The 17,928-nt window shown below is 43.0% G+C and overlaps 1 protein-coding gene across 1 annotated transcript; it reads right to left on the bottom strand.

The window, feature by feature from the left end:
- Positions 1 to 202: 202 nt before the first annotated feature.
- LOC131725079 (uncharacterized) lies at positions 203 to 17,579 on the bottom strand (the record flags this gene model as incomplete). The annotated part of the gene is made up of 2 exons (XM_059018591.1): positions 17,483 to 17,579; positions 203 to 4,442 (listed from the first exon to the last, which is right to left on the bottom strand). Coding segments are annotated over exons 1-2 (4,296 nt in total), but the record flags the coding sequence as incomplete, so codon positions are not given.
- Between the last annotated feature and the right edge of the window lie 349 nt (positions 17,580 to 17,928).

Raw genomic sequence — 17,928 nt, 5'->3', positions numbered from 1 at the left:
AGAATCAACCTCCAGAGGAAACGGTTCAATTCTCATTTTTTAGAGGCTTAGTGCTAGAACAGTAATGTCATTTTTCTGACATTTTCTTAAAGAAAAAAACTTTAAAAAAACCTCCATAGCTGTGATAACAGACCTCAAACAAAGCCCCCCCCCCCCCCCGTCTGTTTCAAGTTTGATTCCTCTCCCCCTCCCCTCTCCTGTCCTCTCCGTTCCCCCTCCCCCTCAGTCTCCTGCGCTGCTTTCCCATGCACATCTCCCTGTGTCTCTCCAGCAGCTGTCGGTTCCAGAACTTCCTCTGGCATTTGCCGCAGCCATGGTTGCCTTGCTTCACGTGCCAGCCGCGGTGCCCCAGGAGGCGCAGGAAGCTGCTGAACCCGCGCCGGCACCCCTGGCACCCCCACCTCCGCCCGGCAGCTCCCCGCCCCAGCCGCCCGTCCTGCGGCTCGGAGTGGCGGGAGGAGCGGTGAACCAGGAGCTGGGAGAGCCGTGGGAAGCTGGCCCTGGCACAGACGGTGCAGGGGAAGCGCTTGTCGATGTGGCTCCTCCCGTTCCTCCTCCTCTTCCTCTTGGCCTTTCTCTTCTTCACCCGCAGCGCTTTCTTCTTCCCCTGCGAGGCGAAACCGGGGTCGTAGCTCAGCAATGAGGGGTCGGGGTTCGGGGTCGGGGCGTAAGAGAGGCCAGATGGAGTCCTGATCAAGGGGTCACCCCCGACCTGGTTCGGGACTGGCTCCCTCAGATTCGATGGGACGAAGAAAGGGATGCCAGTCGGGTTCGGGGGAGAGAGCTGCAGCAGGGCATCGGTGGCAGCCTGGCTTTCGGAGATTGCAGAGCCGCCGGTGCCGTCGCTGGCGGGGCCCGCACTCTTCCCCCGGGCATGCTGAGCTGCCCTGTGCCTCGCCAGGCTGTTGGCGTAACCGAAAGACTTCCCGCAGACCTCGCAGCAGAACAGCCTCTCTCTGGTGTGCACGGCCTGGTGCGCAGTCAGGTGAAAAGAGTGCTTGAAACTCTTCCAGCAAATCTGGCAGGTGAAGGCCCGGGTTTTGGTTAAATCCTGAAGGGAGGCAGGATTAGCGGAGGAGCAGACAGGGGCTGCGACAGACGGGTAGGGGAAATAGCCCTGCAGACCTAGACTAGCAGTGGTAGGAGCCAAAGCAGCAGTGTGATTGTTGTTGTTGTTGTTGTTGTTGTTGTTGTTGTTGGGAGCGGCGTAGTCGGTCCTCGTGTGCAGCTTGGAGTGTCTCTTCAGGCTCTGTGCATAGCCGAAGTCCTTCCCGCAGGAGGAGCACTTGTAGTTCTTCTCCCCGGTGTGCACGGTGCGGTGCTTGGACAGGTGGAACGCCTCCCGGAAGTACTTCCCACAGACAGGGCAGCGGTGTGGCTTCTCCCCTGTGTGGATCCTGTCGTGGCGTCTCAGTGTCTCCCTCCTGCTGAACCCCCTCCCACACACGCTGCATAGGAACAGCTTCTCCTTGCCCCCGCTGCCCCCCTCCCCTTCCACCTTCACCTTCCTCCCGCCCCCTTCCTTTCTCCTCGATTTCCTCTTCATCCTCAAGTCCTCTCCCCTGTACCCCTTCTCTGCTCCCAGCCCAAGCCCCCCCAGGGCTCCCAGTCCGCTGAGCCCCAGCCCTCCCAGCAGCCCTCCGATAATGTCCCTCCTCTCCTCTCCCCCGGCCCCCCCTCTTCCTGGTACCTCGTCCCCGGGAGGCAGGAGGGAGATGGCGGCCGCCACTGCGTTGTTGGTGCTGCTGTTGTCATCCTCCTGGTCCGAGTCCTCAAGGAGGGAGGAGAGGGGGAGGTGGGGGTGGAGGTTGGGGGCTAGGGGCACTTTTCTTAGGTACTGCTGCTGCTGCTGTTGTTGTTGAGGGTTGGGGTTTAGGTTCGTGTCTCGGAAGTACTGCACAGGAGCTCTGGTGCCTCTCCCTATTTCTCCCCCACTTTCCTTGCCCTCCTCTGGGCCGGGCTGGGAGGTCTGCTGCCGGAATCTCTCTGCTTCCTCCACTATCACCCCGTCTCGAAAGGCGAACGCAGAGCGTCTCGCGGCATGGGGCTGCTGCTGGGCCGAGGGGTAGTGCAGGGAATCAGGCCTGAAGACAGAGTCGTCGATTTGGGAGGAAGACTGCGAGGTTCTGGTTTGGAACAAGACGGCAGAGGAAGATGAAGAACAGGAGGAGGAGGAGGAGGAGGAGGAGGAGGAGGATGAGGAGGAGGAAGAGGAAACAGTCCCTCCAGCTTTCCCGCTCCCCTCCTGCTGCCTGTAAAGCTGCTGGCCATTGTCTTCGACTTTCCTTTCGCTGGCGCTCTCGTTCATCCCTCTGCTAGCCTCCGAAGGTCCTCTATAAAGAACCAAAGGGCTGACGCTGGAGGAGGAAGGGACTGCAAAGGACTCCCCGTCCAAACCGCCTTTTATAATAAACACCCTCCCCTGTCCTTCCTTCTCCCTGCCGCCCCGCTCCCCCTCGCTGCCCCTGGCCCTGCCATAGCGCCCGTCAGTCCCGATGGTGAGGGGCGTCCGGGGGGGCTGCTCCGGCTGGGTCCGGGCTCCCCCTGCACTTCTCCGGGGAGGCTTGCCGCAGTTGCCCGAAGCCCGATGGTTAAGCAGTGACGTGGCCTCCCGGTAGCAGCGGCCACAGGCCTGGCAGCGGAAGGGCTTGTCCTCGTGGATCTTCTCGTGGCGGGTAAGGCTCTCGCGACGGTTGAAGGCCCGCTGGCACACCGCACAAGCGAAGGGCCGGGCCCCTGAGTGGATGACCCGGTGCTGGAGCAGGTGCCCACGCTTCTTGAACCCCTTCCCGCACTCCGAGCACTTGTGGCACTTTTCCGATTCCCCTTCCGCGGAGATCGGAGCTGTTGCTCCAGCCTGACCACCTTCCATGGGGAGGTTGGGAGCGGGAGCTGGCGCCGTCGTCGTGGCGACCAAACCGTGACTCCGCAGGTGCCTCCGCAGGCTGGACAGGTGTGTGAAACTTTTCCCGCACTCTCCGCACTGGTAGAAGCGCTCCTTCTCCGGGTCTGGGACATCCTCCCGGGAGAGAAGCTCTTGGGAAGCTTTGCCAGCAGGGCTGGACGAGCCCGTGTGCGGGCTGCCATTAGCAGCGGCGTCGTTAGTAGTATTATTATTATTGTTGTTGCCGTTGCTACTGCTGTCGGCCTTTCTCTGAGGCAGGTAGCCGGCCATGGCTTTCTTCCTCCGACCCCCGCTCCCCCCCCCTCCCCCGCAGACCCCTTCCGATTTGGGGGCCTCGTCCTTGGGCACGGTGACGAGCGGTGGGGGCAGCAGGCTGGGGTGGCACACGGCATTAGACTCCTGCATCAGGGCAGCGGCGAGCTGGTTAGAGGACAGCACCGGGATCCCTTGCAAGCCCTGGAATTCAAAGCCTGCATTGGAGGAGGCAGTTATGAGCTGGGGGTTGGGGTGTGAGTGCATGCCAGAGGGATGATGGTGCTGCTGGTGCTGCTGCTGGTGCTGGTGCTGCTGGGAGTCAGGGTGGTGGTTCTGGGAGTGCTGGGAGTTCAGATGGGGGCTGTGCTGGTTCAGCCCCAAGCCCAGTGAAGAGCTCTGCTGCTGGGCAACCAGGAACTGCTCCAGGTTGGAATTGGGAGCTGACAGGAAATACTGATTGGCCGCCAGCATGCAGCTGAACTGCTGGTGCAGGTTCCGCGGATCCATGTTGTTCTGCCCGCTGAGCTGGTGCTGGGCACCCCCCGCAGCCAGGCCAGGCTGGTGGAGGGCCAGACTTGGGTGCAGCGGAGGTGGGCCAGAGCCAAACAGGTCCGCGCCAGCCCCAGTAGAGCCCCCGGCATTGGGGAACCTCTGAAGGGAGGAGTCCTGGTTCAGCCCAGGGTCCGTGGGGTGAAAGGGGGCCACAGACTTCAGAAACTGCTGGTAACGCGAATCCCCCGCTTTCGATTTGCGGGGTGGCTGCTGCTGCGTCACAGGCTGCATTTTAGGGAACCCTGCGCCGCCGGGCTGTGGCTGCTCAGAGAAAATGGGGCGCATGTTCGGCAGGTTCCCTAGTCCCAGCCCTGTCAGGTTAGCCAATCCGCCTGGGTCCTGTCTGTCGAGCCCAGAAATCCCGCTTTTGAACTGGTGGTGCTGGTGGCTGTTGAGCATTTCCAGTATATCCATGGAGTACTTGCCAAACTGGAGCATTTCCCAGTCTGTGGCGCTGGCAGACTGGGAGGGGGGGACGGAGCCGACTGTACTGGTATTTCCACTGGTCCCGCCGCGGCCAGTACTGGAAGAATTGGTCCCGCTTGCGCTGTTAGTGTTGGCGGTGTTGTTACTGGAGTTTGCTGTCGTGTTGGAAGTACTGCTACTGGAGGCGCTGGAGTTTCGTCCGCTGGAGCCACTGGTTTCCATTGCAGCTCCTTCCCCTCTCGCTCTCTTTCTGTGTCTATCTTTGTTCACAGCTCCCTCTGCTGGTCTGGAGGAGTCAATGCTTCTGAAAAAGAAAGACTGAATTCATAAGTATAGCATCACATGCAAACTGTAGCTTAAATTCTAGGGGCATACAGATCAGACCTGGGGTCAATTATTAATAGAATTACAGCGATCCAGATGAGCTGCATACTGGGTGTTTTACAAATTGAAAAATATGAATTACACATGATATTTAAATGGAGCAATTTCACTGCACAGCCTGAGTTCGCATGTTATCGTGCTTCATGTTGGTTCCCGGCGTCTCAATGGTCAGCTGTGAATATCCCTATTTTGGAAGGTAAATCTATATAATAAATACAATACTCTGTGTTTGGAGAGTCGGGATGCGATCAATAAGAAACACGATATTACTGTTTCTTTATTTGCATTAGTGCAGTATTGCTACAGTTTTAAATATATTGCACGTGCATGCAGGCCTTTTAAGTATATGCCACGTGCAGCGTTGGAATTCAAATGAAGTTCTGTTTCTGTTTGTTTCACAGTCATATTGTTTGTGGTCAATAAAGCAAATAAGAATAACTGTTTTTGTTTTTATCTTTAGACCAAGTATTTGTACAGTAGTTCAAAGTAACATTACAGATCAAATGTAAGGTTGCAAGCCCCATAAGTTAGCATTAAAGTAAGTAAAGTTTTTCATTGAATGTACTCATGACAAATACAGCGTTCCACGTCCCCACGTGCTGCTATACAACTGTTTAAATAACGTACCTGTCATTTTTCTTTTCATTGTTAACATCCTGACAACTTTTTACACTTAGAAGTTTGCATCAAACCTCTTTTCAAAATGTCTGCTCTAGTGCTCTGGGGTTTGAGATCTGTCCTCTAAATCACTGCAGGAAGTGCGATTTAAAAAAAAAAAAAAACATAACAAGTTCTCTGGCTTTTCTGTTCCGTACCACATCATGGATCGTTATTGCTGTGTTACCTGTTTGACAATGTGGGCAATAATCCTGACACTATCAGTGCACTAGAGCAGACATTTTGAAAAGAGCTTTGAAAGAGATTTTATTGTGAGTGTAAAAAGTTGACAGGATGTTAACGATGAAAAAAAAAATGGAGGTACGTTATTTACTGTTGTAGCACCGCGTGGGGGCGTGTGACACTGTATATCCAGAACCCCGCTACTTACTCTTTGAAGTGTTAAACACATTTTACTCACATATACATTTAGAACTCTGCCGCTCACATTTTAACTCCAAATTGGGTGCTCATATTACACCAGTTCTGGCCTCTCTGCATTGATTGAGAGCAGGACTGATTTTAAAATTTTACTGCTAACTTATAAGGCTCTAAATAGTTTGGCCCCAGATTACATTTCTGAATTGTTAACGAGGTACCTTCCCCCTCGTAACCCTCGCTCTGTGAATTCGGGTGTGTTAAGGATTCCGGAGGCTGAGCTTCGTTCTATGAGTGACGGGGCTTTCTGCTGTTATGCGTCTAGGCTTTGGGATAATATTCCGCAGGGGATCAAGGACGCTAATACTGCTGATGCTTTTAAAAAACAACTAAAAGCATTTCTATGTACAGGCATTTCATCATGGTGAGGCTTGTGTCACTGTGCAATGTTTTATTTTATAAGAACATAAGAACATAAGAAAGTTTACAAACGAGAGGAGGCCATTCAGCCCATCTTGCTCGTTTGGTTGTTAGTAGCTTGTTGATCCCAGAATCTCATCAAGCAGCTTCTTGAAGGATCCCAGGGTGTCAGCTTCAACAACATTACTGGGGAGTTGGTTCCAGACCTTCACAATTCTCTGTGTAAAAAAGTGCCTCCTATTTTCTGTTCTGAATGCCCCTTTATCTAATCTCCATTTATGACCCCTGGTCCTTGTTTATTTTTTCAAGTCAAAGAAGTCCCCCGGGTTGACATTGTCTATACCTTTTAGGATTTTGAATGTTTGAATCAGATCGCCGCGTAGTCTTCTTTGTTCAAGACTGAATAGCCTGTCTGCATACGACATGCCTTTTAAACCTGGGATAATTCTGGTTGCTCTTTTTTGCACTCTTTCTAGAGCAGCAATATAATGAGGTGACCAGAACTGAACACAATATTCTAGATGAGGTCTTACTAATGCATTGTAAAGTTTTAACATTACTTCCCTTGATTTAAATTCAACACTTCTCACAATATATCCAAGCATCTTATTGGCTTTTTTTATAGCTTCCCCACATTGTCTAGATGAAGACATTTCTGAGTCAACATAAACTCCTAGGTCTTTTTCATAGTTCCCTTCTTCAATTTCACTATCTCCCATATGATATTTATAATGCACATTTTTATTGCCCGCATGCAATACTTTACACTTTTCTCTATTAAATTTCATTTGCCATGTGTCTGCCCAATTCTGAATGCTGTCTAGATCATTTTGAATGACCTTTGCTGCTTCAACAGTGTTTGCCACTCCTCCTATTTTTGTGTCGTCTGCAAATTTAACGAGTTTGCTTACTATACCAGGATCTAAATCATTAATGTAGATTAGGAATAGCAGAGGACCTAATACTGATCCCTGTGGTACACCACTGGTTACCTCGCTCCATTTTGAGGTTTCTCCTCTAATCAGTACTTTCTGTTTTCTACATGTTAACCACTCCCTAATCCATGTGCATGCATTTCCTTGAATCCCTACTGCCTTCAGTTTGAGAATTAATCTTTTATGCGGGACTTTGTCAAAAGCTTTCTGGAAATCTAAATAGACCATGTCGTATGCTTTGCAGTTATCCATTTTCAATGTTGCATCCATATTTTTCTATTTTAACGTGTTATAGGCGCACACACAGGGTCCACACCCCCCTGGCCCTGCTGCTATGCTGTCTCTGCCTGCGTACAGAGCAATGTTATGGCTTTTATTACTTTTTGAAAAACGAACGAATATCTGAACGAATATATTTAACTTATGAGTGAATATCCGAACATGAAAGTCCTGTGTTCGTCCCAGCACTAGCAGAACTACACCGCTGTATGCAAGGCTGGTCATAGCGGCAGCTTATTTTACTTCAGCCTAAACAACATACCCCCGAATCAGTTTAACCAAAAATACCAGTATTGTTGTTCAGATACCGGTTATTGTACGGGTATATCGCAATATACCCGTATATTGGTGTTATCGCACACTCCTTCTGCTTAGCAAAATAAAAAAATTATCAAAATAAAATAAAAAAAACATGTAAACATTTGTATGCATTTACTATTAAATTTCATTTAGCATGTTACTATCGGCACAAAAAACTATTAAATCGTTTTTAATATAAGAAGTTTGTAACCATCCACTTTTATATAACCCCTCACTTAGTTAAAGAATATAGAGCTGCCCAAATAACAGAAACAGCATTGGTGTGTATCATTAAAAAATAAAAATGAAAAGGACTGGAGAGAATGTAAAGCACGATGGAGAAACCTGATGAAAACCCTGAAGTAAAGAGTGGAGTGGGAAGCTCGTGGCCACACTGCTGGGAATTGCCACTCGCTATGTGCAGTGTGACTGCAAGTTTTCTGCAGGTGTCACTGGCATCACACGTGTATTTTTGCATTGAAGCAATGGTCCCAATCTGTTTAACAGATCGTCAAACCTTTCATCTGTCATTCTAAAAACGTCTTCTTTTGTGACAAGAGCAAGTCTGTTACAGCCTTGCCTGCCGCAGTCTGCTCCTATGTCTAGTCACCATATTGATGTCACCAAACTGTTGTTTTAATCCAGAAGGTACTGATGTGTATAGACCTGAATGCGGTGTACGTTAAAACACAGTATATTAAGCCTGTGCTTTGTGAATAATATATTTGAAGTCAGTAAGTCAGTATATCATTCGTTTGTGCCGCTATAGTTTTTAAGATAAATGATTATTTTTTTAGGGGAGTGACGTCACTCAGCCCCCCTACAATACCGGAACTGAACCAAACTTGTCTCATTCGTTTGTGCTGGTCACTGCTGCAAAATGAATGTTAGTGCTGTTTTCCTTCAAGATTTATTCACGATTTTTTAAGGGCGAGTGACGTCACAGTCCCCCTATAATAACGGGTTTAAACCAAATATGGTTAATTCATTTGTGCTGCGTTAGTGCTGCAAAATTAACATTACTGCTGCTTTCCATCAATATGTATTGACACTTCTTTGAGCAAAGCTGCTTACACAAGTGAATACTAACAAAATAAATATGCATAGCAATGGAAGAAAGTCTGGTCTTTCTTTCATCACTAACATAGCTTTATTCCGGTCAGAGCGAGATCCTAACACCATTTTTAGGAAAGTATAGAAAAAGTGTGTCCTCTTATTCACTTACTGTTTCACAGTGTAATGAATGTGAAACAAGTGTACATTGAGGATATATAGACAATGTTGCGATTTCTTTTGCTTTTTAGTGCATCTCAAAGTTTTCAAGTTCTAATTACTATTATTCAGTCCTCTTGCCTTAAGTGTAATAATAATAATAATAATTTCTTTCTTAGCAGACGCCCTTATCCAGGGCGACTTACAATTGTTACAAGATATCACATTATTTTTTTTTATTTATTTTTTTTACATACAATTACCTATTTATACAGTTGGGTTTTTACTGGAGCAATCTAGGTAAAGTACCATGCTCAAGGGTACAGCAGCAGTGTCCCCACGGGGGATTGAACCCATGACCCTCCGGTCAAGAGTCCAGAGCCCTAAACCACTACTCTATGCACTGTCTTAAAGGGATACTCTGATAGTACAGCACTAACCAGCTGACCTAGCACTAACGAATGGTATTATTATTATTATTATTATTAATATTATTATTATTATTATTATTATTATTTAATAATAATAATAATAATAATAATAATAATAATAATAATAATAATATGTACAAAACAATAAGGTATCTTATAACACTAGTCGTATTACAGTATATTCATGGGTCTAGGGATTTTACTATGTAGGTATGTATTTTTTTTTTTTTTTTTAAACAAATCAGTTCAAGTAAAACTGTAAAAATATTCAGAAGTTTTTCAGCACATATTGATTTACATATTTTCAATGAGCTGATATGTAGAGGTAAGTCATTAAAAAAAAAGGTAAATACACAGGTGGGACGATTCTGTTATTGTAAGGGGGCTGTGATGTTATCATGGGTTATCGTATGAAAAATGTGCACATCTCCATCACAGTCACTGAACAAACGGTCCCACTCGCCAGAATCATTGTCATAGTCCCATGTAATACAGCCACCCGACACATTCCTTATGAAATGATCCTCTATTATTATACTGATTCATTATTAGCCTTTATACCAAAATACTACAGATAACTAAAAGAAACGGGTGTGATAACCATTTCTACATCCATCACCTTATCATTGTAACACAAAGAAGACTGTTCCAGTTGAAATGTCTGTTTGCATTGTTTCCATGATTTTCTGACTGAGTGCTTTATGTCCTGGATGTCTTAGCCTGCTGTGCCTCACATGTCTCAATGCTTTTAAATAACACTGAAGCCACGTGGAAACTATTTTAAAGACAATTAAAGACAGTAAGTTTCCCTTTGGTATTACAGTAAATAAACAAGACACAGTAATGGTAAGCAATGTCCCCGATATGTTCTTATCTTGTTAAACTGATTAAAGGCACCAGCAAAAATGGGTACTTGCTCAAAAGTAAGATTTCAAATGATTTTTGACAGATTCTATAGAAAACTAAAGTACTTCTGTGGTACTGGAGTACTTTTTCAGTATGTCTTTGTAATGCTGGTCCTACTGCAGAAGGTACTGGTTCTGTGGCTGTTTTGTATTTTTTAAAATGAATCATTGTATTCTGTATAAAGTGTTGTTTAATATTTGGCACTTTTCATCTGAATTACTGCAGTAACCAAACAGCAGCACAACCACATGGCTCAAAGTCATGAAGCTGGAAACTCAGTTTTACAATGTATGTTTTAATCTATAAGAAAATGCACTATTTTTCAGTTACTTTTGTAACTGTTGAACACCTACAGACTAGAATAGAAATTACTTTCACTTGCAATTTTTCGCTATTGTTAACTAGACAAAATATTAAAACAGAAGCCCTTTTTTATGAAGTGATAACATGTAACACATACATTATATTATAACTCCTAGTGTTCACTAGTTAGGGTGGACAGTTCGATTCACTTTCAATATGTGCAGTCGACTTCCTCGACGTTTGCACACGTGTTTAAACTCTTTACTCAAACGTCTGCCCGTTCCAGGAACTCCTTCTTTATTGCATCTATAATAGTATAAAGGCAGCGGATTAATGGAACCCTGTCACATTGAAAATGAAATGCCAATTGAAAATGCATATTACTGAACAGTGAGTAATAAAAAAAATAAATAATGTTTTAGGCCCTTTCAAGGTTTAATTGATTGTGTGCATATAGCAGACAATAAATTGTATTTATTGAAAAGGGACATGTTATAAAATGCAAAGGAAATAATTGCCTGTGCCAAACGTTTTTATTCAAACACTTATGTTTTCTATAATAATAATAATAATAATAATAATAATAATATATTTTCCCCATGATGATTATGATATCGATTCTATTAAAAGTAGAATAAACGTTTGGCAGCGAGACAGAGGTCTGACTGTTTTTTTCCCTGTTGTAATCGCTGCCATTACCAATGACTTCATTTTTTTTATAAACTTCATGCTCGTACAGTTGTGCGGTTTCCTACTAAATAAATCATCACAGTGGCGTTCTTTCCAGTATTTGTCCATAAAGTTCATTATTAGCAGCAGCAGAGCAAAAGCAATAGTTGATTTGACTTTTTAACACAACTGCAAACTAAAAGGCAGATAAAAAGAGAGGTAGGACAGATGGGATGCGGTAGAGGAATACTTAAACCCTGCATATCACATTCTGACGTGTTTCCAAATTAGCAATTCATTTTAGACTACATTTTGCCACAACAAAGCTCGTTTTGTTGCATTTTGGGATAATTCTAGATTATGAAATGCATCAAGTAGCCTATTCTATTTTGCGGTGGTGTACCAACATCTGTACAAACAAACACGTCTCATGTGTTGTTGCTTACTTAGTTAAAAAAAACAAAACAAACAAAAAAAACAACATGACAACATAACTCCCCAACAAAATAATCTTAAAAACCATAGCTGCACTAACGTTCGTGTTTCAATGGCACAAACGAATGAGACAAGTTTGGTTCAATTATTATTATTATTATTATTATTATTTATTTCTTAGCAGACGCCCTTATCCAGGGCGACTTACAATTGTTACAATATATCACATTATTTTTACATACAATTCCCCATTTATACAGTTGGGTTTTTACTGGAGCAATCTAGGTAAAGTACCGTGCTCAAGGGTACAGCAGCAGTGTCCTCCACCTGGGATTGAACCCACGACCCTCCGGTCAGGAGTCCAGAGCCCTAACCACTACTCCACACTGTAGGGGGGTTGAGTGACGTCAGTCCCCTAAAAAATTATTGTTAATATCTCAGAAACAATAGCAGCACAACGTTTGTGCTGTTTGTAGGGGGGCCTACTTCACGGAGTTCAAAGTTGTGTTCAAAGCTATAATGTAAATAAAGAAGCTTTGTCACAATTTGTAATTATGTGAACATCCATTGTTAATGTATAATTGTATTACCTTTAGCAAACAATATGAAATGCTAAACTGAAATCCCAAGTGTTAGGTTTTAAACGTGGGTCATTCCACGCCAACTCAACCAGAAAAGGGAACATTTCGTCAAAGGTCAGCCTAAAGTGAGAAAGGGACCTTGACCAGAAAAATCACCCTGGGTGCAATTTAGATGCTACCATCATGTGTAGCACCTTGTTCTGCTCGTATTGAATAGAACTTTTCAGAAAAGAATACTAGGAGCACCCTACTCACTTCTGGCAAATTGCCAGACGAGGGGTAACTGACGAGTTTTAAGAAATAGCCAGTTTGGATAGAACTATGTGGTAATTTAACCTCACCAAAGTGGCCATAAGCAATGCTTGAATGCATGACAAATGCAACTTCAAAAATCTGCCAAAAATCCCAAATCCCCGGATACCAACATATTGTGCTTGATGCTTGTAGATCTCATTAACATCTACCCAAACACATCTTTGGGTGATTTTTTGGAATCAAACCCGATGCCCGATTGTAACCATTTTTATGTAAACATTATGCTAGCTTTCTAACATTACCAGATCTTTCATCACAAACAGTTCTACGCCAGATTGTCACAATCAAGAGAGCTTCAAACAACACTTTACAGGCAAGGGTCTCTTATCGACAGACAGCTGCACCTGCACTAACCTGAGCGTCTGAAATGGAAGGATCGTCACACTCTCGTGCTGTTAATAACATTCTGAACTACAGAAGAGTCACGTTCGGTTTCTGTTGATGTCTCTGGCGTTGGTGATTTAGATTTTTTTGTTGTAGAAAAACTCCTAACGTAGCTGTCTTTGCCATTTTAACAGGGCTCAAATTCACTGCATTTTTAGCACATATTTTCGCTGACTGAAAAAGTGAAAGTCTCACACGAGAACAAATATAACGGTGAAGGGTCTCAAGACTCTTTTTTAAGGTGAGTAGTCACAGTGGTGCAATTGGCAACCTGATTTCGTATTCGTGCATTGACGTTTTATTTTCAAAAAATAAAGAACAATCTTTTTTTTTTGTTTAACAGAAGATCCAATAACCAAATCCCCAGTGGTGTAAAAAAAAAAAAAGATTCAGTTCCACTTCTGATTAAAAAAAAAAAAGGAAATACAAAGCAAAGGACTTGAAATTTTAACATGCGCGTCAGATTTCAATTTCACATTATGATTAATAAATAAAAATAACTAGATATAATTTAATTCGTACTTATGGTTGTTAATTATTGTTAACAAAAATTTTGTGTTCGAAGCAAAGCAAACCATTTTATTTAATTTCACAAATCCTGACTAACTGAATTACCGTTTGACTGGCGCAGGACTGCCGGTGGTACCTAATCCTCTGGAGGTTCAGGGGGAGGAGGGAGTCGTGCACACAATTGCATTAACTACATTGCATAACTACAGCGCCTTTTTAAAAAAACGTACGAACAGCTGATCCAACAAAAAAACGTGGGTTGATTGACAGCAAATCCAACCACTCATTTTTATGGTATCACACTGCACTGACATTCGCTAGCCTATCAGGCTTTGTTGAACTGACTGACACGCTGTAGCCTAAACAAATAATGAAAACTAATAGGTAACCAAACTCAGGAATTGAAACAGTTTTGCTGTTTCTTTCTCAGCAGCGTCCAGAACTGTTTTCATTCTGATTTATTTCTTTAGCTATTCAATTAATAATAGGTTGTACATTTACCCCTCCATCTCCACGACCTGGATGGACTTGGTTACCGTCCATTGATGAAGCTGGCTGCACAATCCGTGAAAAATGATAATCTTATTAAGTAGGCTGGCCGCTGGAGAGGTCAGGTGGCAGTAAGATATGTCGAGAGGCGAGTGCATTCTACGTAAATACATAGGCTACTCATTACATAGGAGATGTCCTCTACCCCATCTATGTCTGTAGTAGCTAGGCTACATAGCCTATACAGTAATCATAGCCTATACTTTACATGCATCTGTGTGTGGGGTTGAGCGAGTGCAGCTTGCTTATGTATTCTCATTGGTTGATAGCAACGCGGTAAATAAAACGAAAAATCCACGCTGCGTCCGCCCCGCGTCCTGTGTGAACTAGACTATAATGGGAAGCGGAAAACAGATTGCAATTACTTTATTTCTTACACGTTTCAGTGTGAACGATCCTAACGCAGTGGCTAAACCACTGCCTGGCAGAAATCTGCGGGGGGGGGGGGGACACGTGACCAGGCATGACCCCCTCCGCGTCGCCACTGGTACAAATAGCAAACATTTTAATTTCAAGGGGGTTTAATGACCAGTGGTGGGACTTGAAACCAGACGATTTTGACAGAATTTGGAAGACTGGTTCCTAAAGTTCTTACAGCAATACTTACATTTTAGGACCCACGTCCCCTTCAGGGTAAAGGGTTAGGCTGAAGTTCGAATAAAACTCGTCAGTTACCCCTCGTCTGGCAATTTGCCAGAAGTGAGTAGGGTGCTCCTAATATTTTTTTCTGAAAAGCCCTGTTCAATACGAGTAGAACGAGGTGCTACACGTGATGGTAGCGTCTAAATTGCACCCAGGGTGATATTTCTGGTCAAGGTCCCTTTCTCACTATAGGTTGACCTTTGCAAGGTCACAGGTCGAAGGGGACATTTTTTTAAAAACAATGGCTGTCATTTCTGAACTCAGCGTGTCTGAAAACCCCAGGTTGAATTTTTCTAGGAAAATCTGAGACGGAGGGGCAACGCACTGGTTGAGTTGGCATGGAATGACCCATGTGTAATACTAGAATTATTAATGAATTGTTGAAATAATTGTTGCGTAATAAAATGGGATTCGTTTGGTTTTGTTGACAAATCCACAGTTTTTTGTGGTTGTTTTTCCTCTTCCGAGAGATTAACGGATCACACTGGCACCAAAGCGAGCAATCATAGATGGGCTGAATGGCCTTTTCTCGTTCTTGAATTCCTTGTTCTCAAACTGTGGATTTGTTCATCAACCATGTATCTGCCCCACACCCCCCTTCTCTTCAAAGCCACACAGTCACTTTTAAAAGATCAAAGGGTGACGACATGGAAATGTTTTAAAATGTAATAAAACCCCTTTATAATAATGAGTTCATTCTACAATATGAATGTTGCCCTTGTCTACACAATTATGTGGTACTCAGGCAGCCACCTTTAAAAACGTGTAAATCAGAGCTGAACGAAGCGATACTGGGATTGAGATTTCCACTGAAACCAGATGCCCCCAAGATGAGGGGTGCTGGTGTCGATCGGGCTGATTCACCATTCAGAGTGGAGAGTGGAGAAACTGCTGCTTGGGTTTGTGGGGATCGCTGCTTTCCTTAGACTGCGAGAACAGCGATCCACACAAACCCAAGCAGCAGTTTCTCCACTCTCCACTCTGAATGGTGAATCAGCCCGATCGACACCAGCGCCCCTCCCTGATTGTCAGCACCTGATTATTGTGGAGAGCTCCACCCCAGTAATCTCTTTGAAATGGACTGCGTTAAACACAACACAAGTCAACATAAACAGTCTGTTAAAAGATGTATACACATTTTCAAGGATTTTTTTTTTTTAATCAAAAGATGTCTTTCTTTCTCCTAATGGGAATAGACCATACTCTGACAATGCAATTCCAGCGGGGGGGGGGGGGGGGGGGGGGGGGGGAGCTTTTTTTGGCTAATTGTTATCTCGGGAATTGAGAAATACACAACTGATTTCCACCCTGCTTAGTGTCTCTTAATAAAAGCAGGTGGTTCGGACAATTCCATGTCAGTAAGCTGCTGTGCAGTATTGAAATGTTCTGCCATATAAAGCAGCGCAATCTACCACACAGAACAATGTTTACAGCTCTCTCCTGTGTGTTTAATGGATGTGTTATTCAGGTACAGTAGACTGTATATTGAAATGTTATTAATGAGCTCTATTGGAATCAATGCATCTCAACACTTCTCTGTGTGTTTAATGGATGTGTTGTTCAGGTACAGTAGAGTGTATATTGAAATGTTATTAATGAGCTCTATTGGAATCAATGCATCTCAACACTTCCCTGTGTGTTTAATGGATGTGTTGTTCAGGTACAGTAGACTGTATATTGAAATGTTATTAATGAGCTCTATTGGAATCAGTGCATCTCAACACTTCTCTGTGTGTTTAATGGATGTGTTGTTCAGGTACAGTAGACTGTATATTGAAATGTTATTAATGAGCTCTATTGGAATCAGTGCATCTCAACACTTCTCTGTGTGTTTAATGCTTGTTTTGACAGGTTGCTGCAGATTAACTCCAAAGTCAAGCCCCGCTTATTTGTCACTGATTTTTAGCTCAGTCCCTTTGAAGTGATATGAACAGGGCTGGACTAAAATACATACAAAAAGTAACATTTTCAAGAATGTGTAGTTTTAATAACTAGGCAGATTGTCTAAATACAGAATAACGTTTTCTTATTCATAAGTAAGTACTTCTAAGTACAGTAAAATATCATTTTTAATTGTACTATACTTAATATAATTGAGAAACCCCATCACATATTAATATTATAGGATGAAGAATTGTCTACCATAAAAATACAATTCTAGCGATCATGCAAGTACAGTAACTATTCTTACCTGCGGTTGTAAATTTTGCATCCGTTCTTCAAAAATGCCACAATTCCATTTTTTGTAGCTTGGTAATACTAATAATAATACGTGTACGGTTTTTATTTATTGATATGGCGCGAACTGTAAGCGAGCATATTAGTATAGGCTATACGTTAAAACATCGTAACGTCCCGATTGTATTTCTTCCCCTCACTTTCTCGATAAAATTTTAATTAAAACAAAAGATAATAATTGCGGGCTCTCTGTTATTATTTTTTCCCTCTCGCCAGTGGAAAAATCAAACCGGGGGTCTAAAAATGTTAATGAAGTAGGTAGGCCCCGTTCGCTCGATACAGTTTCAATTAGTTCTACGTTAAAAAAACGTTTTCACTTTTTAATTTATTCATATTTACTGTTTATGAAACCGATCTCCTTGTGTTTATTTATAGTATAACTCTTCCCTTTTTTCTGTCGGCCGATGTTTTTTCTCGTCTTTTTTGTGTGTCGTGTATGTATGTTAACTGATTGAGGAACTACTTCCGGGTGGAGTACCAACGAAATCAGTCCCCTCTCCGGACACTTCTATTTCCTGTATCGGTTAAATGTTTAAATAAATAAATAAATAAATAAATAAACAAACAAACAAACAAACAAACATATACTTCTGCTGCATTTTCATTTAGCGATATATAACCTATTATGTATTTGTAAGACAAGCCTATATGATGTAACCGTATGGAAAATGTCCTGGGAAGTTTGTACAGGAATCCTAAAATAAAAACGGCAGCTCTTGCATTGGAAAGTTTTAACATTAGCATTCAAACAAGACCTTTTTTTTCGTATTGTCTGTTTCCTTCATGTTATTTTAAATTCTATAAAAATGTAATCACCTCAGGGAATTCACAAACACCACGTCGCTATATCCAAGAGAATAAGGACCCAGCATACTCTTCAATCACTAAACACACTTTATGAAGCTGAAAATCATCGATAAAATGACAACTCACTATTTCAATAATTCTTATTGAAAAGTGAGCTTTCATTTTATCGATTCACTTTCTTCTTCATATAATAACCTCTAAAATCTAACACGATTTAATAGGATACTACGTGATACAATTAAACTTTATATTATTTATTTTTTCCCTGTAAAAATAACTTTAAATTGAGATATATACACACATATATATATATATATATATATATATATATATATATATATATATATATATATATATATAGATAGATATATATATATATATATATATATATATATATATATATATATATATATATATAGATAGATATATAGATATATATATATATATATATATAT

Source organism: Acipenser ruthenus, chromosome 60 (assembly GCF_902713425.1).
Source record: "Acipenser ruthenus chromosome 60, fAciRut3.2 maternal haplotype, whole genome shotgun sequence".
Lineage (NCBI taxonomy): Eukaryota > Metazoa > Chordata > Actinopteri > Acipenseriformes > Acipenseridae > Acipenser > Acipenser ruthenus.
The sequence above is the reverse complement of the archived record's forward strand: the minus strand, read 5'-3'. Positions and strand labels throughout refer to the sequence as shown.